Here is a 24,444-nt window from a genome sequence, read left to right as displayed (position 1 = left end):
ATGACTTTTTTTTCATAAAATTAGTGACATACTATACTATGACTTTTTTTCATAAATTTTACGACATACTATACTATGACTTTTTTTTCATACATTTTTCGACATACTATACTATGACTTTTTTTTCATAAATTTATCGACATACTATACTATGACTTTTTTTTCATACATTTTTCGACATACTATACTATGACTTTTATTATGAAATTTTTCGACATACTATACTATGACTTTTTTTTCATACATTTTTCGACATACTATACTATGACTTTTTTTCATGAAATTTTGGACATCAATTTTTTTCATGAAAATTTTCGACATCAATTTTTTTCATGAAAATTTTCGACATGCTATACTATGACTTTTTTTCACGAAATTTTCGACATCAATTTTTTTCACGAAATTTTCGACATCAATTTTTTTCATGAAAATTTTCGACATACTATATTATGACTTTTTTTTAATAAATTTTTCGACATACTATAATATGACTTTTTTTTAATAAATTTTTCGACATACTATACTATGACTTTTTTTTAATAAATTTTTCGACATACTATAATGACTTTTTTTTAATAAATTTTTCGACATACTATACTATGACTTTTTTTTCATGAAATTTTCGACATCAATTTTTTTCATGAAAATTTTCGACATGCGATATATACTATGACTTTTTTTCACGAAACTTTCGACATCAGTTTTTTTCATGAAAATTTTCGACATGCTATACTATGACTTTTTTTCACGAAATTTTCGACATCAATATTTTTCATGAAAACTTTCGACATGCTATACTATGACTTTTTTTCACGAAATTTTCGACATCAATATTTTTCATGAAAACTTTCGACATGCTATACTATGACTTTTTTTTAATAAATTTTTCGACATACTATACTATGACTTTTTTTTAATAAATTTTTCGATATACTATACTATGACTTTTTTTTAATAAATTTTTCGAAATACTATACTATGACTTTTTTTTCATGAAATTTTGGACATACTATACTATGACTTTTTTAATATATTTTTCGACATACTATACTATGACTTTTTTTTCATGAAATTTTGGACATACTATACTATGACTTTTTTTTAATAAATTTTTCGACATACTATACTATGACTTTTTTTTAATAAATTTTTCGACATACTATACTATGACTTTTTTTTAATAAATTTTTCGACATACTATACTATGACTTTTTTTTAATAAATTTTTCGACATACTATACTATGACTTTTTTTAATAAATTTTTCGACATACTATACTATGACTTTTTTTCATGAAATTTTGGACATACTATACTATGACTTTTTTTTAATATATTTTTCGACATACTATACTATGACTTTTTTTCATGAAATTTTGGACATCAATTTTTTTCATGAAAATTTTCGACATCAATTTTTTTCATGAAAATTTTCGACATACTATACTATGACTTTTTTTAATACATTTTTCGACATACTATACTATGACTTTTTTTTAATAAATTTTTCGACATACTATACTATGACTTTTTTTTCATGAAATTTTGGACATACTATACTATGACTTTTTTTAACGAAATTTTCGACATCAATTTTTTTCACGAAATTTTCGACATCAATTTTTTTCATGAAATTTTTCGACATACTATACTATGACTTTTTTTTTTCCGACATACTATACTATGACTTTTTTTTTTTTTTTTTGACATACTATACTATGACTTTTTTTTTTTTTTGACATACTATACTATGACTTTTTTTTTTTTGACATACTATACTATGACTTTTTTTTCATGAAATTTTGGACATACTATACTATGACTTTTTTTAACGAAATTTTCGACATCAATTTTTTTCACGAAATTTTCGACATCAATTTTTTTCATGAAATTTTTCGACATACTATACTATGACTTTTTTTTAATACATTTTTCGACATACTATACTATGACTTTTTTTTTTCCGACATACTATACTATGACTTTTTTTTTTTTTTTTTGACATACTATACTATGACTTTTTTTTTTTTTTGACATACTATACTATGACTTTTTTTTTTTTGACATACTATACTATGACTTTTTTTTTTTTTTTTTTGACATACTATACTATGACTTTTTTTTTTTTTTTGACATACTATACTATGACTTTTTTTTTTTGACATACTATACTATGACTTTTGTTTTTTGACATACTATACTATGACTTTTTTTTCATAAAATTAACGACATACTATACTATGACTTTTTTTTCATAAAATTAGTGACATACTATACTATGACTTTTTTTTCATAAAATTAACGACATGCTATACTATAACTCTTTTTTCATAAAATTAACGACATACTATACTATGATTTTTTTTCATAAAATTAACGACATACTATACTATGACTTTTTTTTCATAAAATTAACGACATAATATACTATGACTTTTTTTTCATAAAATTAACGAGATACTATACTATGACTTTTTTTTAATAAATTTTTCGACATACTATACTATGACTTTTTTTTCATGAAAATTTTGGACATACTATACTATGGCTTTTTTTAATACATTTTTCGACATACTATACTATGACTTTTTTTTAATAAATTTTTCGACATACTATACTATGACTTTTTTTAATATATTTTTCAACATACTATACTATGACTTTTTTTCATGAAATTTTGGACATCAATTTTTTTCATGAAAATTTTCGACATCAATTTTTTTCATGAAAATTTTCGACATGCTATACTATGACTTTTTTTCACGAAATTTTCGACATCAATATTTTTCATGAAAATTTTCGACATGCTATACTATGACTTTTTTTTAATAAATTTTTCGACATACTATACTATGACTTTTTTTTTTGACATACTATACTATGACTTTTTTTTTTCCGACATACTATACTATGACTTTTTTTTTTTTTTTTAAATACTATACTGACTTTTTTTTTCCCGACATACTATACTATGACTTTTTTTTTTTTTTTTTGACATACTATACTATGACTTTTTTTTTTTTGACATACTATACTATGACTTTTTTTTTTTTTTTTTGACATACTATACTATGACTTTTTTTTTTTTTTTCACATACTATACTATGACTTTTTTTTTTTGACATACTATACTATGACTTTTTTTTTTTTTTTGACATACTATACTATGACTTTTTTTTTTTTTTTGGACATACTATACTATGACTTTTTTTTTTTTGACATACTATACTATGACTTTTTTTTTGACATACTATACTATGACTTTTTTTTTTGACATACTATACTATGACTTTTTTTTTTTTTTTTTTGACATACTATACTATGACTTTTTTTTTTTTTTTGACATACTATACTATGACTTTTTTTTTTGACATACTATACTATGACTTTTTTTTTTGACATACTATACTATGACTTTTTTTTCATAAAATTAACGACATACTATACTATGACTTTTTTTTCATAAAATTAGTGACATACTATACTATGACTTTTTTTTCATAAAATTAACGACATGCTATACTATAACTTTTTTTTCATAAAATTAACGACATACTATACTATGATTTTTTTTCATAAAATTAACGACATACTATACTATGACTTTTTTTTCATAAAATTTTCGACATACTATACTATGACTTTTTTTTCATAAAATTAACGACATAATATACTATGACTTTTTTTTCATAAAATTAACGAGATACTATACTATGACTTTTTTTTCATAAAATTAACGACATACTATACTATGACTTTTTTTTCATGAAAATTTTGGACATACTATACTATGGCTTTTTTTAATACATTTTTCGACATACTATACTATGACTTTTTTTTAATAAATTTTTCGACATACTATACTATGACTTTTTTTTAATATATTTTTCAACATACTATACTATGACTTTTTTTCATGAAATTTTGGACATCAATTTTTTTCATGAAAATTTTCGACATCAATTTTTTTCATGAAAATTTTCGACATGCTATACTATGACTTTTTTTCACGAAATTTTCGACATCAATATTTTTCATGAAAATTTTCGACATGCTATACTATGACTTTTTTTTAATAAATTTTTCGACATACTATACTATGACTTTTTTTTTTTTTTTTTTGACATACTATACTATGACTTTTTTTTTTTGACATACTATACTATGACTTTTTTTTTTTTGACATACTATACTATGACTTTTTTTTTTTTTTTTTTGACATACTATACTGACTTTTTTTTTTGACATACTATACTATGACTTTTTTTTTTGACATACTATGCTATGACTTTTTTTTTTTGACATACTATACTATGACTTTTTTTTTTTTTTTTGACATACTATACTATGACTTTTTTTTTTTTGACATACTATACTATGACTTTTTTTTTTGACATACTATACTATGACTTTTTTTTTTTTGACATACTATACTATGACTTTTTTTTTTCCGACATACTATACTATGACTTTTTTTTTTTTTTTTTGACATACTATACTATGACTTTTTTTTTTGACATACTATACTATGACTTTTTTTTTTTTTTAAAATACTATACTATGACTTTTTTTTTTCCGACATACTATACTATGACTTTTTTTTTTTTTTTTTGACATACTATACTATGACTTTTTTTTTTTTTTTAAAATACTATACTATGACTTTTTTTTTTTTTTTTGACATACTATACTATGACTTTTTTTTTTTTTTTTTTTGACATACTATACTATGACTTTTTTTTTCCGACATACTATATCATGACTTTTTTTTTTTTTTTTTTGACATACTATATTATGACTTTTTTTTTTTTGACATACTATAGTATGACTTTTTTTTTTTTTGACATACTATACTATGACTTTTTTTTTTTTTTGACATACTATACTATGACTTTTTTTTTTTTGACATACTATACTATGACTTTTTTTTTTTTTTTTGACATACTATACTATGACTTTTTTTTTTTTTTTGACATACTATACTATGACTTTTTTTTTTTTGACATACTATTCTATGACTTTTTTTTTTTTTTTTTGACATACTATACTATGACTTTTTATTTTTTTTTTTTGACATACTATACTATGACTTTTTTTTTTTTTTTGACATACTATAGTATGACTTTTTTTTTTTTTTTGACATACTATACTATGACTTTTTTTTTTTTTTTGACATACTATACTATGACTTTTTTTTGACATACTATACTATGACTTTTTTTTTTTTGACATACTATACTATGACTTTTTTTTTTGACATACTATACTATGACTTTTTTTTTTTTTTGACATACTATACTATGACTTTTTTTTTTTGACATACTATACTATGACTTTTTTTTTTTGACATACTATACTATGACTTTTTTTTCATAAAATTAACGACATACTATACTATGACTTTTTTTTCATGAAAATTTTGGACATACTATACTATGGCTTTTTTTAATACATTTTTCGACATACTATACTATGACTTTTTTTCATGAAATTTTGGACATCAATTTTTTTCATGAAAATTTTTGACATGCTATACTATGACTTTTTTTCACGAAATTTTCGACATCAATATTTTTCATGAAAATTTTCGACATGCTATACTATGACTTTTTTTTAATAAATTTTTCGACATACTATACTATGACTTTTTTTTTTCCGACATACTATACTATGACTTTTTTTTTTTTTTTTGACATACTATACTATGACTTTTTTTTTTGACATACTATACTATGACTTTTTTTTTTTTTTTAAAATACTATACTATGACTTTTTTTTTTCCGACATACTATACTATGACTTTTTTTTTTCCGACATACTATACTATGACTTTTTTTTTTTTTTTTGACATACTATACTATGACTTTTTTTTTTGACATACTATACTATGACTTTTTTTTTTTTTTTTTAAAATACTATACTATGACTTTTTTTTTTCCGACATACTATACTATGACTTTTTTTTTTTTTTTTAAATACTATACTATGACTTTTTTTTTCCCGACATACTATACTATGACTTTTTTTTTTTTTTTTTTGACATACTATACTATGACTTTTTTTTTTTTGACATACTATACTATGACTTTTTTTTTTTTTTTTTGACATACTATACTATGACTTTTTTTTTTTTGACATACTATACTATGACTTTTTTTTTTTTTTTTTTGATATACTATACTATGACTTTTTTTTTGACATACTATACTATGACTTTTTTTTTTTTGACATACTATACTATGACTTTTTTTTTTGACATACTATGACTTTTTTTTCATAAAATTAACGACATACTATACTATGACTTTTTTTTCATAAAATTAGTGACATACTATACTATGACTTTTTTTTCATAAAATTAACGACATACTATACTATGACTTTTTTTTAATAAATTTTTCGACATACTATACTATGACTTTTTTTTCATGAAAATTTTGGACATACTATACTATGACTTTTTTTAATACATTTTTCGACATACTATACTATGACTTTTTTTTAATACATTTTTCGACATACTATACTATGACTTTTTTTTAATATATTTTTCAACATACTATACTATGACTTTTTTTCATGAAATTTTGGACATCAATTTTTTTCATGAAAATTTTCGACATCAATTTTTTTCATGAAAATTTTCGACATGCTATACTATGACTTTTTTTCACGAAATTTTCGACATCAATTTTTTTCATGAAAATTTTCGACATGCTATACTATGACTTTTTTTCACGAAATTTTCGACATCAATATTTTTCATGAAAATTTTCGACATGCTATACTATGACTTTTTCACGAAATTTTCGACATCAATTTTTTTCACGAAATTTTCGACATCAATTTTTTTCATGAAAATTTTCGACATACTATATTATGACTTTTTTTTAATAAATTTTTCGACATACTATAATATGACTTTTTTTTAATAAATTTTTCGACATACTATACTATGACTTTTTTTTAATACATTTTTCGACATACTATAATATGACTTTTTTTTAATAAATTTTTCGACATACTATACTATGACTTTTTTTTCATGAAATTTTCGACATCAATTTTTTTCATGAAAATTTTCGACATGCTAGACTATGACTTTTTTTCACGAAATTTTCGACATCAATTTTTTTCATGAAAATTTTCGACATGCTATACTATGACTTTTTTTTAATACATTTTTCGACATACTATACTATGACTTTTTTTTAATACATTTTTCGACATACTATACTATGACTTTTTTTTAATAAATTTTTCGACATACTATACTGACTTTTTTTCACGAAATTTTCGACATCAATTTTTTTCATGAAGATTTTCGACATGCTATAATATGACTTTTTTTCACGAAATTTTCGACATCAATTTTTTTCATGAAAATTTTCGACATCAATTTTTTTCACGAAATTTTCGACATCAATTTTTTTCATGAAAATTTTCGACATGCTATACTACGACTTTTTTTCACGAAATTTTCGACATCAATTTTTTTCATGAAAATTTTCGACATCAATTTTTTTCACGAAATTTTCGACATCAATTTTTTTCATGAAAATTTTGGACATACTATACTATGACTTTTTTTTCATGAAATTTTGGACATACTATACTATGACTTTTTTTAAATATATTTTTCGACATACTATACTATGACTTTTTTTCATGAAATTTTGGACATGCTATACTATGACTTTTTTTCACGAAATTTTCGACATCAATTTTTTTCATGAAAATTTTCAACATACTATACTATGACTTTTTTTTAATAAATTTTTCGACATACTATACTATGACTTTTTTTTAATAAATTTTTCGACATACTATACTATGACTTTTTTTTCATGAAATTTTGGACATACTATACTATGACTTTTTTTAAATAAATTTTTCGACATACTATACTATGACTTTTTTTTAATAAATTTTTCGACATACTATACTATGAATTTTTTTGACAGCAGTGTTCTCTGTTTTGAATCTGACCTGGCTCCGAGGCAGACCAGCAGCTGGAACTTCCCATCCTTCCCGATGTTCCTGGGGGTGGAGTTGATGGCGTTAACGTAGCGACAGAGTGATTGACAGGTCATTCCCAGGGGCTCCGCGGTCTCCTGAAGGTCTCCCATCTGGTCAGCTGACTCCATGTAGGCAACAGCCTTCTCTGCAGAGGGAGAGGAGGACATGTTTCCTTCCACACTGTGTATACCAACCAGCTGAACTGTCTTAATAAATAAATTTGATTTTAAAATCTCGGAATTTCTGATCAAAATGAATACATGAATGCACGTACAAATTAAATAGTTCATGAAATCAGCAGCAGATGGCGCTGTCCCTCCAAACTCACCCACAAAGTCCCACACAAACACAGTCTTCTGGAAGAGCCGGGCAGACTTGAAGCCGTGATGGAAGAACTGTTCCAGAGCTGCCACCAAGCTGCTCTCTCCACACAGCAGGACGGTCAGGCTGCCTCTCTGCACACAGACAACAATCAATACATGAGAAGGGAAATCACACATTGTCTCCTCTTTACATAAACTCTACTTCAATAATGGTATTTAAAATAACGCTAACAAAGAAAATCTGAGAGGAGACGACACATCTGACAAAAACTGTTGATGCCACAAATCTTTACATCGTCCTGCAGGATTCAAGGTCTTGCAGTGCGGAGGAGAGAACATCCTGCAGGATTCAAGGTCTTGTAGTGTGGAGGAGAGAACGTCCTGCAGCTCTTAGAGGAGAAACAGCCTCCGACTGCATGAAACCAGTGTTGTTGTCGGGTTCATGGCCTCTTTCAGGGCTCTCCACTCTCTACTCTCTACTCTCTCTCTCCATCACTGCTCTGACGGAGGGCACTTAAAGCGTGGCCTGAGCCGTACTGTAGGACTTGGCCATTAGACCAGCACTTTACTGACTAAAACATAATGAACCCAGTCAGTTTCAGAGAGAATCAAATCCACACAGTGTCTAGTGTTGTGAAAGATTCAGAGAAAGTAAAGCTAACACAAAAGAAAAAACGAGTTCATTCATTATTTATTCAGACACCACAAAGGATAAGATCAGTCACTAACCTCTTTCTCTGGCTTGTGGAAGTGTTTGCAGATGTTGTTCACAGCCTCCCCGATGGCCTCTTGGATTTGGGCTGAAGTCGGTTCTGGAATCAAGAAAACAGCTGCATTAATATATGATTAATATATATATTATATATAAGCACAGAGAATGTCTCTGACGTTATGAGTGTCACCTAACTGCTAGATTATACTTTTAACGGGATGATGATGTCCCTGACTGTTCAGTGTTCATTTCTCCTCTCTACTATTTAAGTGGGTCTACAGATGTGAGTATTTAGATCTGATCAGTCCCCCCGCCCTCCCGACAGATACTGACTGTAGCCTCGTCCGGACAGCGACGTGATGCTGATGCGTCTGGTCTGGGATGGCGAGCGCTGCAGCGGGGGTGTACGACAGCCTCTCCCAGAATCCTCCTCTCCGCTGGGCACCGCCAGCTCACCGATCAGGACCCTCTCCAGACTGCCGTCGTCCACGCCCTTACCGAGCCACCGACCGCACGGAAACCTGGAGACAACAGAGTCAGAGGGGTTCAGACCAGCGGTCAGCAACCTTTACTATCAAAAGAGCCGTTTTAGGCAAAAAAATAATCTGTCTGGAGCCGCAAAACATTTGATCATTGCGATGAAGGTAACACAGTTTATAGTCTAAGTATATAGTATATAAGTCTAATGCAGTGAGGGCCAAAGAGACAATGAACTACGGAGTATTAGGGCCACATTGAGGGAAAACACATCTGAGATTTACAGAATAAAGTTGTAATATTACGAGAAAAAAAGTCATAACTTTACGAGAAAAAAAGTCGTAATATTACGAGAAAAAAAATAATATTATCAGAAAAAAGTTATAATATTACGAGAAAAAAGTTGGAATATTACGAGAATAAAATCATAATATTACGAGAAAAAAAGTCGTAACATTACGAGAATAAAGTCATAATATTACGAGAATAAAGTCGCAATATTACGAGAATAAAGTCATAATATTACAAGAAAAAAGTTGTAATATTACGCGAATAAAGTCATAACTTTACGAGAATAAAGTCTTAATATTACGAGAGTAAAGTCGTAAAAATGAATTAGTAATAAAATTACTAGACTAAAGCCATGACACTTCCTTTTTTGCTGGAACTTTTAACCACATCTCACAGACTTCATGAACAAATGCTCAGTTGATTCAACTGTCGTGATGATGAAATGCATTTTTGGATGATAGAAAAAAAAGAACTTCTGGAATGACATTCCCGTCAGCGTCAACTAAAAACACACAACCTGCGCTCACCTGTAGGTGTGTCCTGTGATCTCATTGCGCACCATGACGCAGTCCACCAGCCACTTCGCCAGGAGGCCGGCGTTATCATGACCCAGCTGCACCGTGGTCAGCTTCCCCAGGTTCTGACACTAAACACAGACACACACAGCGAAGAGTTAATGTAAAGCATTTCAATTAATATCATCCTGCAATATCAAATCATACTTTATTAGCTTTATCAGTGCACCTCATCTGATGTACAAAGAACTGTTACTACTGCTGCCGTCCTCCCGTGATCATAAACTACTACCTACTGCCACACTGATTATATTTCACTGTCTTTAATAGAGTGAATAGATCTTAGTAGTTTTAAACAGTGTTAATAATTACAGTACAGGCATGAAATATAATACAGAGCAGCATTTAGATCCAAGGGTGAGACTGAAGCTCAGTTAACGGTGGTGTAAACCAGCTATGACCCAATCCAAACTAAACATGACAACGATGCCTACAGTGCAGGGGGAACAGGCAACAGGACAGGTGGAGGTAATGGGAGATGGATGAAAGGGAGCAGGGGCTTTCCTCTAACCTTGAACAAGGCGGAGATGTGCGTATGAGCCCTGAAAGCAGACTGAGGGAGACGGAAACACTTGTTAACACACAATGGATGGACAAATCAAAAATGGTGGTGGTGCGGCGATCTCAGAACCACAAACATCATCAAACGTCATGCAAACAGAATAATGAAAACATCACACCTCCCTCAACAACATGCAGACGGACAGACGTGCAGCGTGAGGAGGACAGCAGGCGGTCTGTCGTCCCCATCGGGACTGGGTTTATGTCTCTAGGGGAGGAGGGCTGTAAAGTTTCTGTAAATAGACTCGTTTAATCGTTTCAGCACTATAATTATATATTTAAGTCCTCATCAACAACAAGGGCGGGGCATGCCTTCGCCGTAGTAGGAAAAAAATAACGACCGGGCTCTGCACTAGTATATACTATAAAATATAGTGTATATTTAGAGCAGGGGTCAGCAACCTTTACTATCTAAAGAGCCGTTTTAGGCAAAAAAAAATAAAAATAATCTGTCTTGAGCCGCAAAACATTTGATCATTGAGATGAAGGTAACACAGTTTATAGTCTCAGTATATAGTATATAAGTCTAATGCAGTGAGGGCCAAAGAGACAATGCGCTACGGAGTATTAGGACCACATTGAGGGGAAAAACATCTGAGATTTCAAAAATAAAGTCATAAACTTAACGAGAAAAATTGCAATATTACGAGAAAAAAACTCGTAATATTACAAGAATAAAGTCATAACTTTACGAGAAAAAAGTCATAATATACCGAGAATAAAGTCATAACTTTACGGGAAAAAAGCCCTAATATTACAAGAATAAAGTCATAACTTAACGAGAAACAAAGTCGTAATATTACGAGAATAAAGTCATAACTTTACGAGAAAAAAGTCATAATATACCGAGAATAAAGTCATAACTTAACGAGAAAAAAAGTTGTAATATTATGAGAATAAAGTCATAACTTTACGAGAAAAAAGTCATAATATACCGAGAATAAAGTCATAAGTTTACGAGAAAAAAAGTCGTAATATTACGAGAATAAAGTCATAACTTTACGAGAAAAAAGTCATAATATACCGAGAATAAAGTCATAAGTTTACGAGAAAAAAAGTCGTAATATTACCAGAATAAAGTCAGAATATTACGAGAAAAAAATAAAATAACACGTGAAATTACTACTTTATAATATTACGACTTTATTCCCCTTCAAACAAGTAAAACTGTATCTGCTTTAATGTACATGCTGCCAGCATGCAGAGTGAGATGGTGTCACAGTGACAGAGTGAGAAGGTAAACACAGACAACATCAATCCCAAACTGCACTCAGAGTGACTGACAGACAGTGTGCTCGTGCTCGTGAGAGGTCAAAGGTCACACTACTCACATCGAAGGTCATCTCCAGGACGTTCTTGGGGATCTGCATGATGCCCGAGTCTCCCAGCTCACCTGACACGCACACCCAGGGGTTGGAGGTGGTCATGGCATTGCTCAGCTTCTTGATGGGGATGATGACGACTCGATACGGGATCACTGTGGGTGGGCGAAACAACCATGTCAGCGCCAGAGACGAGAAATACGAACACCGTGACGTGCTAATTAGACTCTAACTGGGTCAATTTCATGATAAAATTACAGATTTGGGGTAAACACACTGCAGCAGGAAGGAAACAGAACAACTGATCAGATAGGACAGAGGCTTTAAAGCATCACCTGAACAGTGTGTGTTCATTTATCTGAATCTTTGATTAAACTGTACGTACATCCTCATGGTTTATTCATATTAACAGCTCAGCCAGCCATTGATCCACATTCATCCATTTAGCAGCCGACATTAACCAAATAACTCAGAGCAGGAAGAGGAAATATATACAGTCAGGCTTTCGATATCTCACAGATGGGAGGCGGTGGTTTATAGATGCCTGCTGGAGTCAGTGAGGCTACTTTACATCTATTAAAAAGCAACTGTGCTGGAACAATATAGAACAAAAAACACATTTGATAATGTTTTAATGTTTGTGAAGGCACAGATAAGAGATCAGCACATGTCTGCAGAACAGTGCAAAAGGTCTATGTGACTTCTTTTTCTGTAGGGTGGTTCATCATGACCAGGGGTCAGCGACCTTTACTATCTAAAGAGACGTTTTAGGCAACAACAAAAAAAATCTGTCTGGTGCCTCAAAACTTTTGATCATTGTGATGAAGGTAACACAGTTTATAGTCCAAGTATATAGTATATAAGTCTAATGCAGTGAGGGCCAAAGAGACAATGTACTACGGAGTATTAGGGCCAAATTGAGGGGAAAAACATCTGAGATTTACAGAATAAAGTCAGAATATGACGAGAAAAAAGTCATAACTTTACGAGAAAAAAAGTTGTTATATTACGAGAACAAAATCAAAACTTTACAAGAAAAAAGTCATAATATTACGAGAAAAAAGTCGTAACTTTACAGGAATAAAGTCAGAACTTTACGAGAAAAAAAGTCGTAATATTACGAGAAAAAAGTCGTAACTTTACAAGAAAAAAGTCGTAACTTTTACGAGAAAAAAGTCGTAACTTTACGAGAAAAAAGTCGTAACTTTACAAGAAAAAAAGTCGTAACTTTACGAGAAAAAAAGTCGTAACTTTACGAGAAAAAAGTCGTAACTTTACGAGAATAAAGTCATAACTTTACGAGCACAAAAGTCGTAACATTACGAGAATAAAGTCATAACTTTACGAGAATGAAGTCGTAACTTTACGAGAAAAAAAGTCGTAATATTACGAGAATAAAGTCATAACTTTACGAGAAAAAAAGTCGTAATATTACGAGAATAAAGTTATAACTTTACGAGAAAAAAGCAAAACTTTATTCTCATAATATTATGACGTTATTCTCGAAATCTCAGATTTTTTTTTTTTCTTAATGTGGCCCTAATACTCCGTCGTACCGTCGTACCATAGACCTACAACAATGATGAATAAAAATGAAAATGTAAACAAAAAAACAATTATTTATTTCCATTTTTAAAAATCCACAGGGAGCCACTGGAGAGGAGCTGAAGAGACGCAGGTTACTGACACCTGATCATGACCAATCAGAACGCTCCACATGGTAACCAATCATAATGTTCCAGCGAGCAGGCGTCGGTGTTGTGATGATGTTTGAATCTTAGCAGTGAACATAACGGTGAAGCTTAACTAGGATCGAACAGAGGTCAGAGGTCGTGTGCGGCTGAGGGAGAACTCACTGATGGTGGTGAAGACGCTGGTGAAGCAGAAGTAGTCGACGGTGTTGAGAGAGAGCAGGTGGAAGAGGAACTGCTCCTTCTCCTCCTCGCAGCGCAGGAAGGCGTAACGTTTGTACAGCTTCCTGTAGACAGCATGGCACGGCACAGCACAGGTCAGGTCAGGTTCAAAGATACCAAAACATCACACTTATCACGAAGGCGTATCAGGGTGTGCTCACTTGGTTAAGGCTTGTCGGGACAGCAGCTGTTTGAGGTGTTGAGAGAGCAGCTTCTTCTCCAGGGACAGGCGGATCCAGGCTCTGGCTCGTCCCACGTCTGTCTTTATCTCGGACATACTCTGGATGTGCCTGAGGAGACGGACAGAGTGGAAGGGACAGAAGACAGATGGATGAAAGCTCATAAACCCTCATCACTCTGATGTTCAGTGACTCTCAGGAGTCGAGAGATGAACTGCTGTAGCAGCACGTACCTCATGTCCTGTATGAGAGACACACGTAGCGACGGCATCGCTATGGAACAGTCTGACTTCCTCCTCTCAGGAACATGTGACACTGTTGAAGAGAAACACAGGATAGGATTTTTTACAATCAAACAAATGTGTGTTAGACAATGCAGGACAGACAGTGTGTGTGTGTGTGTGTGTGTGTGTGTGTGTGTGTGTACCTGGTGACTCTGCCTGCTGCTGCTCCAGCTTCTCCTCTCGGGCCTGGTAGTGCAGCTGATGAGACCACAAGGCCGACTTTCCCTGAGAGGCCAGAGAAGCGTGATGTCAGAGAACCAAAATCACACAAAGATTATACACTAGACAAAGAGGATTCATCAGGCAATAAACTGTTTGTGTGTGTGTGTGTGTGTGTGTGTGTGTGTGTGTGTGTGTGTGCGCGCTGACCTGTTTGACCTGCAGTCCGTGGCTCCAGATCCTCTCCAGCAGGTCACACAGACTGGCGATCAGAGTGTTCTCCTCCAGTCCCGTGATGTTGGCCTCACCGTGGCCGAGCTCCACCGCCTCCCGGCCCATCTTCTCCACCAGCATACGCTTGGTCTGAACACACGCACACACAAACACACACACACGCACACACACACACACTGTTAGAACAATCAATGGGAATATCAAGAGGAGCAGTTATGCTAAATATATAGATTTTTTGTATCATCACCAGATGGGAATTCTTAGTCAGATGTTCCCAAAACTTGATGTAAAGACGTCTAATGTTCAATATGAGGAATAATCTTTGTCTTTCCCTGCATGCATCATTCATGAGAGATGAGTTTGGGTTTGTAAGTGTGTGTGTGACTGAGGAAGGGTGTCAGGAGGTCAGTGAATAACTGCGCTAATGAATCACGGAGACATGCTTTGGTTTGTATGTTTCACCTTCATGCGACACTCCTTGAGCAGCCCCTCCACAAACTTCCAGTTGGTCTGGGCGATGACGGCCGGAGACAGATCGGACAGTTTGGGCTGCCGGAGGTTCTTCCCCAGGCTGCGGGCCTCCTGCATGTATTTCTGAGGATCAGACAGGACCAGTTAGTGAGCTCTGGAGAACTGACCTAACCCAGTACAGTAAATTAAGAGAATTGCGTCATCTGTTTTTAATGCACACACGATGACAGGTCCGTCTGACACAGACAGCTTTATCTGCTTTCAATGTGAAAATCCAACACTTCAGAGGGTTTATGTGAGTTAAGAGGAAAGGGTGTGACACAGGAGAGGAGTGTTGGGAGGTGAGCTGGGTTCCCACTGAAGCCGTAACTGAAGTGCCGCTCTTTTCCACAATGTTCTATTTCTTCCTTGAAATAAGAACTTTCCATCTGCTCTGCTTTGGTAAGGTAAATAAACAGGCTTTCCAACGTCATTAGCGTTGTAACAACAGAGAAATAATCGACCAAACTTTGTTTTCCGAGTTTAATTACCAGATTGTATACTTCAGTTAACAGTGATCATAAACTCGGCAGCATTAAATCACAGCGTAGGCGATCACAGAGAGCAGGAGGAGACTGAACGGAGGTTTCAACAGTTTTTTTCCTGCAGTAGCAGTTAGGTTTTTATTGGTAGAGGTGGAGTCCGCCTACCTGAGCACTGGGGATTGACAATGCATGCATGTAATCCAGAGTAATTTCATCTCATTGATATCAGCCTCACTGTTTATGGTTCAGAGAGCTGGATTATACTGATACATCCCACCGCTGCTGCTTCAGTGAGACTGTAAGGTGGAGGTACGGGTGGAGGTACGGGGGTGGAGGGGTTTGAAAGAGGAAGTCCAACAACACAGGCAGCTCCTCCACATACCAGGCAGGACGCAGAGGCAGATTTTTTAGGCGGTTTGATAGGTGGAGGGGACGCTTTGTCCCACTCCCAAAACGCCATGGAGTTCTGCAGGACCAGACAGCCCTCCACCTGCTGAGGAGGAGGACGAGGAGGAGGACGAGGAGGAAGAAGAGGGGTACGAGCCGACCCCCACAGGACACACGAGCAGACAGGAGAGGACGGGACAAAAAGAGAAGAATGGAAAAGACAACAAAAGGCAGCATGCACATAAGGTCTTCAAAAAAAGGAGGACAAAGAAAGAAAGCTCAAACAGAAAAACAGTTACAGGACAAAAACAAACAGAAGTATGATGCTATGAGACGGACAGAGAAAATAAAGACATGCTCGTAGACTAGATAACGTTAGAGAGAACAGAGAGGAAGGAGAGGGCAGGTGACGTGTCGGTTGTTAGGGAGGTTTCTCTACCTCTTTCAGGTCGTTGTCGAGTCCCAGATGCTCCGTTTGTTGTCGATGACGGTCTTTCCTTCGCTGAGTTGTCGCCGTCCTGTGAGACCACCTGCAGTTCACACAACGTGGAATTAGACTGCACATATTTTAACCTCTTCCACTCTCGCAGTCTTGGGCAATCATGGATACGTAAAATTCAAATCTTCATCATCATGTGCGGATTTTCAAGTCATGAGGTGGAAGCCGACTCACTTGTTGTTGGTCGGCCCCGTGTTGAGCACGTCGGCCTGCAGTTTGGGGAAGAACCCCTGCTCGTATTTGCCCTGACCGATCTTCATGTCCAGCAGGTGCGGGTGGATGGCGGTGTGGTCGATCTTCATCAGCCGCTGCTCGATGGCCTGAGCTGTAGGGGAGACATTCAATACAAAACATTTATGTTTTGATCGACTTGCACAACTCAATGTAGACATGTGGAGGAGTCTATTTATAGTCATAGTATTAAAGGGAATTTTACACTGTATCGTATATACACACGTTAATCTGACATTTAGTGACTCATACAGCAGTCCAGCTGCTTGATGACACGTTTCAGTGTCTAAACCCACTCTCATTCAGAGCTGGACAACTGTGACATTAGGAAATAATATATTGAGGGCATCTTCATGTATGATTGTACACATCAAGACTAAGTTTACTCTACTGACTTGTGATGAAGAGTACTACTAAACCTGTGTATAATAACAGTTGTATAATGTCTTCTGTAGTAATGTTACTGCCGTCCATGTAATCACAGAAAGTCATTGCACCGAAAAACCTAAAGGATAATTACATTATCCACGACTTGGGTCTTAGTTTTGTCCGTCTTTTCTATCAGTTTATGATAAAACCGACTCACCAATGAGACCTAAGCAACATCAGTAAACCTTTCACATGGTAAAACTATGAACAAACAATTGTTCCCAGATCTCAGCAACTCGGCAAGAACAACGAATGACGTCCAAAATGACAATGAGAGAACACTTTTCAGATGCATTGTGGGAATGCAGCGAAAGAGACAGCTATGTAAACAAAAGCTGACAAACATGAACTATGACAAATAACTCCCCCTGATGCACACACACACACACACACACACACACATCTCCTACTGCAGCCTAATGAAGCAAACATAATGTGCTCTGACAGCTGCTCATTTGCAGAGAAGAAAAAAACCCTGACTTCAAAACAAGTTGTTTTATATAATAAATCACAGAGGAAGTATGCTGTCCTCTCATCTGTCTCTCTCTGTCTGACCCATTCATTACTCCCTCTCTTACCCACAAACACACTCAGACTCTTCCCTCTGTGTCCTTCACCTGCTTTTTATCTTATCCAACTCTGCAACTGCTTGTTGTTAAACCGTCCGTGTCATGCTGCCCTGCTCGAGCGCTGAACTTGTTTTGTGTGTGACTGAACTCCAAAGACAGGAGCTCCAGAAGTGAGCAGTGAGCGAGGGTACCGGAGCGAGACACCACGGAGGGAGGGAGGGGAGGCAGGCGGAGGGAGAGGCTGCCTATTGTCTGGGTAATTGGGTACCTGCATGCACCATCGCCCACAAATAAGCTCACCATCTGCAGTTAAAGCTTTACATCGCTCGGCCCATTAGCGTGAAACAGTGTGGGTCAAAAGCAGGCGACATGCACACACACACACACGCACACACACCAGAAGAATGCAGGGAAGTACTCTGATCATTCTCATAGAGGAGGAAGAAGATAACGATCTGAGGTATAAAACGCTGCACAGCGGATATCGAGCCAAAACCGAAAGTCGATACGATCACACGGCTGTTTTGAATCATCCCAATATCTGTCTGATATATTACCATATAAAAGCTTATAAAGCAATTTCAGTATGAATTCATATTCCTGTGGTTCAGTCAACACTGAAATGTTTCAGGGGGACAGATATTAATTGTGGAAATACACCTTGTAACACTATATATATATATATATAGTTAAATAACTAGTTTAACATTTTGACAAATATGCTTATTGCTTTCTTTCCAAGAGCGAGATTAAAAAAATAAATATCAAACTAATGTCGGAAGGTTAAAGTTCATATCTGCATTAGACACTCCAAGACCCCCGAGGAGTAGGACAAAGGTAACCATGTTCCTTTAGAGAATCTCAGGGCCTCACAGCTAGCAGACCTTGTCACCATCAGCATTATAACGGTGACCCGACAGTTTTGTCTTCTGACAGATAATCTCTGTAAACAACAGATGGCTGAAGAACTCGTTATGTCTTGTGATGCTCTGTTGTCTGTGAAGCACTATTTTTCCATGACTCTGCACTCATCTGTGTGTTATGTATTATTGTGTATAAAAGCCTGACTCTTCTTATGTTCTGTGCTCGTGATTCCATCTGCAGATGCTTTTTATTAAATTTCCCTGTGACCTTGGCTTGTGTCTTGTTTTAACAGAAACTGCCACCATAGATTATAGCACTACTTTGAGAGGACACATCTCTTTGCAAATTAACTAAAGTATTGACCGAGTTAATCTTTGCATGGAAACTATTAATTAAAAATCAATGCAGTGTTTTTAAGAATCGATACAAAACGTACAATCACGATATTTAATATTTAATTTTTTCTATTTTTTCTTACACCCCTATTTAGTGTGGTGCAACTTATTTTAATCTAGTGATCTGTAAATCTCCACTTAGTAAACACGTACAGTATGTCATAGCCAGGTCAACTTTAAATTGATCAACAGTTAGTGCAACCTGCTCCAGCTCTGAGATTTTCATTTAAATAAATGTCTGTTAAGTCACCATCTATCTCTGAATAAGATAACACAGTGGTGATTGAGCATGTGGCCCACTGATGAAAGCCCTTTACATTTACGAACTGGGTGTCTCTGGCCGAATTCCTGGGAAAAATCAGTGGCGCACAGTGTTTGGATCTCTGGAAAGTGAGATCCCAAAACACACCTGCAGTCACCGCTTATCATCATGGGCGCCGCCAAGAGAATGAAACGAAGATCTCTGAGATTGTAACTTTAACACAGACAAGACAGTGGTATCAATCTTCTCCTCTCACTCTCAGGACGCAAATTAGAGTCATGCACTCTTTTCCCAGTGGTCCTTCTTCTATAAATACACAAGTAAACCTGCAATCCAGCTCTTTTCCAGTTTTAAGAACATCAGTAACCCACGAGCAGCCTCACAGATTCCCTGTTGGCCTCCATCAGTCTGAGTCAGTCCTGAGTCTGACCCTCACACCTCACACTGCACATTCAGCACCAATTAAAGGCCTAACGAAGGGAAACCCAGGCAGCACTAATTGAGACAATCAGGAAAAAAAAAAAAAAGACCTGACCAAACACTCTTGCAGTAAGACTTGGTGCTTGTGCTTATTAGAGAGAGAGCGAGAGAGAGAGAGAGAGAGAGAGAGTGATGGAGTGTTTGCTGTGTTGGGATGTAGAGAAATGAGAAGTGCGGTTTTTCTGGTCACTGGGGAGGGCCGAGCTGCTTCCAGATGGCAGGAGGGAAAGGAGAAATGAAGGAGGAAGAGGAGGAGGAGGAGGAGGAGGAGGAGGAGGAGGAAGAGGAGGCAGAGGCGTGGATGTAGAGTGGTTATGTGTGTTTTTAAATTGCATGGCACAGTGCAATCCTGTCTGACCTCAGCTAATGGACCACTGGTATGCTTTGAAGGACCGACAGACATGTACAGCATGCTGACCAATGAGCTCCTTTCTTGCCTCCAATTTAAACGTCCCTCCATGTTTCAAACCTTCAAGATACAAGATACAGCTCTTCCTTCAACCCGCCTGGAATGCCAACAAGACATCGTGGATTTACAACATCCTGCAAACGGCAACAATCGAGATCCTTTTCTCCTAAACCAGACCACTTACACCAAACCACCTTTGACCCTTCAAGATCCCCTTAAACACTTAACATAAACAAGCCTACACTATTGTTCATCATAAAGCATCCTAAGAGCCGTATAATAGCATTCATGAGTTGAAGCCCGACTCTGAGCTTACCGGACTCCTTGAGGATGGAGCACCTCTGGTAGCAGGAGGATCGGAGGCTGGGAGCGCGGACGTTGTAGAGGCGGGCCTTGTCGATGCGAGCGTCAAAGACGCGGAGCAGCGGCTCCTTCTCCTCCCACTGGGACATGATCTTGTTGTCGATGAAGGTGGCGAACATCTGCGTCTCGATGAAGTGGGAGAGGAAGGGCAGGTAGGGCTCCGGCTGGTCGGACAGGAACGAGGCCTACAGAGATATACGGACTATATGTGTGAGCCAGAGACGAAGCCTTTGAAGCCAACTTGAATTACAATATGCTGAAAGGTTATGATGGAATTTGGATGCCAAAAAGAAAGAAGTGATTTGTTCTGCCCTCGATGTGTGTTTGTGCTTGATTTAGTCACCTTGTCAAAGTTGTGCATCTGCTCCCTGTTGGTGAGCCAGGACTCCAGGTCCGGGGCGCTCTGGATGACGAAGGCTTCGTAGTCTGCAAACATGGTGGTGAAGCGGCCGGCGAACACCTCCCTCAGCTGGACGTTCAGCTTGGCGTTCCTCAGCTCCTCCTCTTCGGCCGCCGACCGGCCCCCTTGCCCCTCGGTGACCTGAGCTTTCACTCCGGCCCTCAGGGCGTCCACGCGGGCCACCGTCACCCCGGTGCGTTTGGTCAGCGCCTGCAGTCTCTCCAGCGTGGCGTTGCCCTGCAGCAGCTCCAGCACGGCCAGCTCCTCCCTCGCGAGGTTGCCGTTACGCCCGTCGTCCTCCAGCTGCCGGAGAGCTACCGTCTTACGCTCCCTGCCGGGGGTGGAAGGGGTGCTGCCGGGAGCGCTGCCTGGAGCGCTACCGGGACTGCTGCGGGTCCGTGGCGGGGCTCCTGTGTTTGCAGAAATGCCGAAGCTGAGCAGCACCTCGCTGAGCTCCTGAATGAACTCGGTCTTATTGGGGAACTGGGGAAAGTCCTCTGGAAGCTCGATGTAGTGGTTGTCAATGTCCACGAAACACAGGTTGGCCTGGGACAGGGGAATATGTTCATATTACAATATAGCTCAGGAATACACAATGATCCCTATAAACTGATATTCAAATCTCTCCTTCACAGACAGAAGATGACATTGACAGTAGAAACAGGCATAGGGTGGGGGTATTATCAGGTGGTTTTAGGAGGTATGATGGGGGAATGTAGGTCAGTGTGTGATTGATAACAGCACACTGTCGGAGATCAACCTAAATCTGATATAATGGAGTTAGCATCACACCCTCATATGGGATTATAGTAAGACCGGATAATACTCTAAACCACTCAGAACCACAGAAATAGGAATGCACTTACTACTGGACATACACCAGTGCCGGAAAGCACAGATATATAAATTCAAATTTAAAACAAGAGTGACAGAAAAGATTGATCCAGACTGCAATCTGAAAGTCAGAGCCAGAGACTGTATATAAGAAGTGGACGTCAGTAAGTAAGAGACGTCAGGGTTTATTTCACAACAATGACCTGCTAGCTGTACATTATATGGCCGATTATGGGCGAGTACTTTTCCTACAAACCTTCATACAATTTTAGTCCTCCAAAAACATTTTGTGAGGATTACAACTCGATCAGAGTCACACATCTCCTCTGCTCCTCTATTTCACAAACTCCAGATTCTTACTATTTATGATATCAATATTTCTCAAATATGTGTTTTTATTTCTAAGATACTCTCTAGTGAAGGGAATATTCCTGAGCAGTTCAAGAACTATTTTAAAACAAATTCTCAGGTCCATTCTTACTCAACCCGTCAATCTCTAGATCTTCATCCTTCAGAAATGTCTCACTAGTAGAGGTACATTTTCAATAAGATTTAGAGGAACCAAATTATGGAGTAGCCTTTCACATCTATCAATAAACTGTTCATCTGTCAAATGTTTCAAAAGTTGCTTAAAGGGTCATTTAATTGCTGTTTTGTAGTTGCTTTTCCCCATGTTGTCCATGTATCTGTTTTATTTTTATTTTTGTTTTCCACTCACAGTGTTGTTTGGTTACGATTGCCCAGAAGTCTTTGCAGATATTTAAATCAATATCCTCCTCTTAAACACTAACAATACACTTCCACACGCACTTGTCTTTTTTTGATATATTTATTGTTATTGTTGTTATTATATATATATATCTTGTTCTAATATTATGTAGTTATATTATTTCTTTATATTAATCTTGTCTCTAGGTGGAGGCTTCAGATCAGCCCAGTGTTTTTTTTCCTGCCTCTTCCTGCACTTTTATATTATTTATTTTTTTGTTGTTATGTTGTGTAGTCTTAAATTGTGCAAAATAAATAAAAAATAAACAATACTTATTGCTAACCATCAGGTTAGGACAGATATGAACTCTATCCATGGACTGTATATAAGAAGTGGACGTAGTCACCGTGACGTCACCCATTGGTTTGTGGACTACGGAGCACCTTGTAGCCGAGTGGTTACGTCCCAGGTTCGAGTCCAACCTTGGGACCTATGTTGCATGTCGTACCCCTCTCTCTACCCCCGTTTTACTTTGCCTCTACTCTGTCAAATAAAGGAACAATACCAGAATTCAAGCTAACTTATCACTTATTGTCTTCAGGAAGTTTGCCCTAGTTTGGATTTAAAGCCCAGTAGTAATACTTCTATATGCACAAGGAGAGAAAAGAGGAGAATATGTAGAGAGGGGATGATAACAGAATCCACATCATCTTGTCTGCAACGCAAACAAAGTTATCATTTGACATCAAGTAAAAAAAAGCAGAAGAGCTGGATTGAAGTACCGGGTTCAGAAAGGCAAACCTCATCTGGCGTTTAATTCCCCAATTACATCCCTCGTTCCCTCTCTCTCTCTCTCTCTCATCGTGTCCTCTCTGCTTCGCTTTAAGCCATTCTTTCTTTCATCATCCGCCCATTTTCTAGGTCACAGACACTTCAAAGGCTCATTCAGAAAACACGGGGAGATTCACCAGTCTGTGCAGGCGGGGGGGTGAAGGGGACCCCTTTATCGGGGGAGGCGGGGGGAGGCATGCCGGGCTCGTGGGCGCTCCGCGGCAGCATCCTGCGCTGGCTGGCTGGATAATTAGCATCCATACGGAATGGGCTGGATTAACAAGCGCTGGGAGTCGAGGGCGAAGGGGGGGATGTAAGCGAAACCGGAAGCTGGCGAGCCGGGATGTTCCGCTTTGTTAGGGGCCTTATCTCGCTTTAACACATGAACACACACATTAACTGTAACCCTGCTCTGGGCTGAACACTGGTTCAGATCCAGACCTCCTCTCCGGCTGACAAGTGTTGAAATAGAAAGAAGAATTCAGAGACCGATCCACTTCAGACTGCCGCTGCCTGGAGGTGAATTTGTAAACAAACAATAGGTAAATCCCTGTCCTATTGTGTGTGTGTGTGTGTGTGTGTGTGTGTGTGTTGTTTAGAACAGAGATGTGTTTTTTTGCAATTTCCTGTCTGTCTGAACAGGAGCCTGCTAGTCTGCCTGTGTGTGTGTGTGTGTGTGTGTGTGTGTGTGTGTGTGTGTGTGTGTGTGTGTGTGTGTGAGATGCTGTTGGCCTTGGAT

At 36.4% G+C, this 24,444-nt stretch overlaps 1 protein-coding gene across 6 annotated transcripts in view; it reads right to left on the bottom strand.

Moving 5' to 3' along the window:
* dennd5b (DENN/MADD domain containing 5B) overlaps window positions 1–24,444 on the bottom strand; it is a 68,530-nt gene that overhangs the window by 2,507 nt on the left and 41,579 nt on the right. For 2 of the 6 annotated variants that reach the window (XM_037760106.1, XM_037760104.1), the window contains 18 exons: window positions 21,275–21,877; window positions 20,885–21,116; window positions 17,104–17,254; window positions 16,870–16,960; window positions 16,426–16,536; window positions 15,511–15,642; window positions 15,025–15,177; window positions 14,799–14,880; window positions 14,605–14,686; window positions 14,354–14,482; window positions 14,136–14,257; window positions 12,289–12,434; window positions 10,908–10,949; window positions 10,349–10,467; window positions 9,387–9,574; window positions 9,071–9,153; window positions 8,347–8,473; window positions 7,989–8,163 (listed from right to left, as the gene is read on the bottom strand). In XM_037760106.1, the coding sequence (XP_037616034.1) occupies window positions 7,989–8,163; window positions 8,347–8,473; window positions 9,071–9,153; window positions 9,387–9,574; window positions 10,349–10,467; window positions 10,908–10,949; window positions 12,289–12,434; window positions 14,136–14,257; window positions 14,354–14,482; window positions 14,605–14,686; window positions 14,799–14,880; window positions 15,025–15,177; window positions 15,511–15,642; window positions 16,426–16,536; window positions 16,870–16,960; window positions 17,104–17,254; window positions 20,885–21,116; window positions 21,275–21,877 (2,768 nt within the window). The remainder of the gene's footprint in view (window positions 1–7,988; window positions 8,164–8,346; window positions 8,474–9,070; window positions 9,154–9,386; window positions 9,575–10,348; window positions 10,468–10,907; window positions 10,950–12,288; window positions 12,435–14,135; window positions 14,258–14,353; window positions 14,483–14,604; window positions 14,687–14,798; window positions 14,881–15,024; window positions 15,178–15,510; window positions 15,643–16,425; window positions 16,537–16,869; window positions 16,961–17,103; window positions 17,255–20,884; window positions 21,117–21,274; window positions 21,878–24,444) is intronic. The other 4 variants (XM_037760109.1, XM_037760108.1, XM_037760105.1 and 1 more) reach the window with 3 other exon arrangements.

Source organism: Sebastes umbrosus, chromosome 23 (assembly GCF_015220745.1).
Source record: "Sebastes umbrosus isolate fSebUmb1 chromosome 23, fSebUmb1.pri, whole genome shotgun sequence".
In the NCBI taxonomy this organism is placed as follows: domain Eukaryota; kingdom Metazoa; phylum Chordata; class Actinopteri; order Perciformes; family Sebastidae; genus Sebastes; species Sebastes umbrosus.
This window is presented reverse-complemented; position numbering and strand designations above follow the sequence as displayed.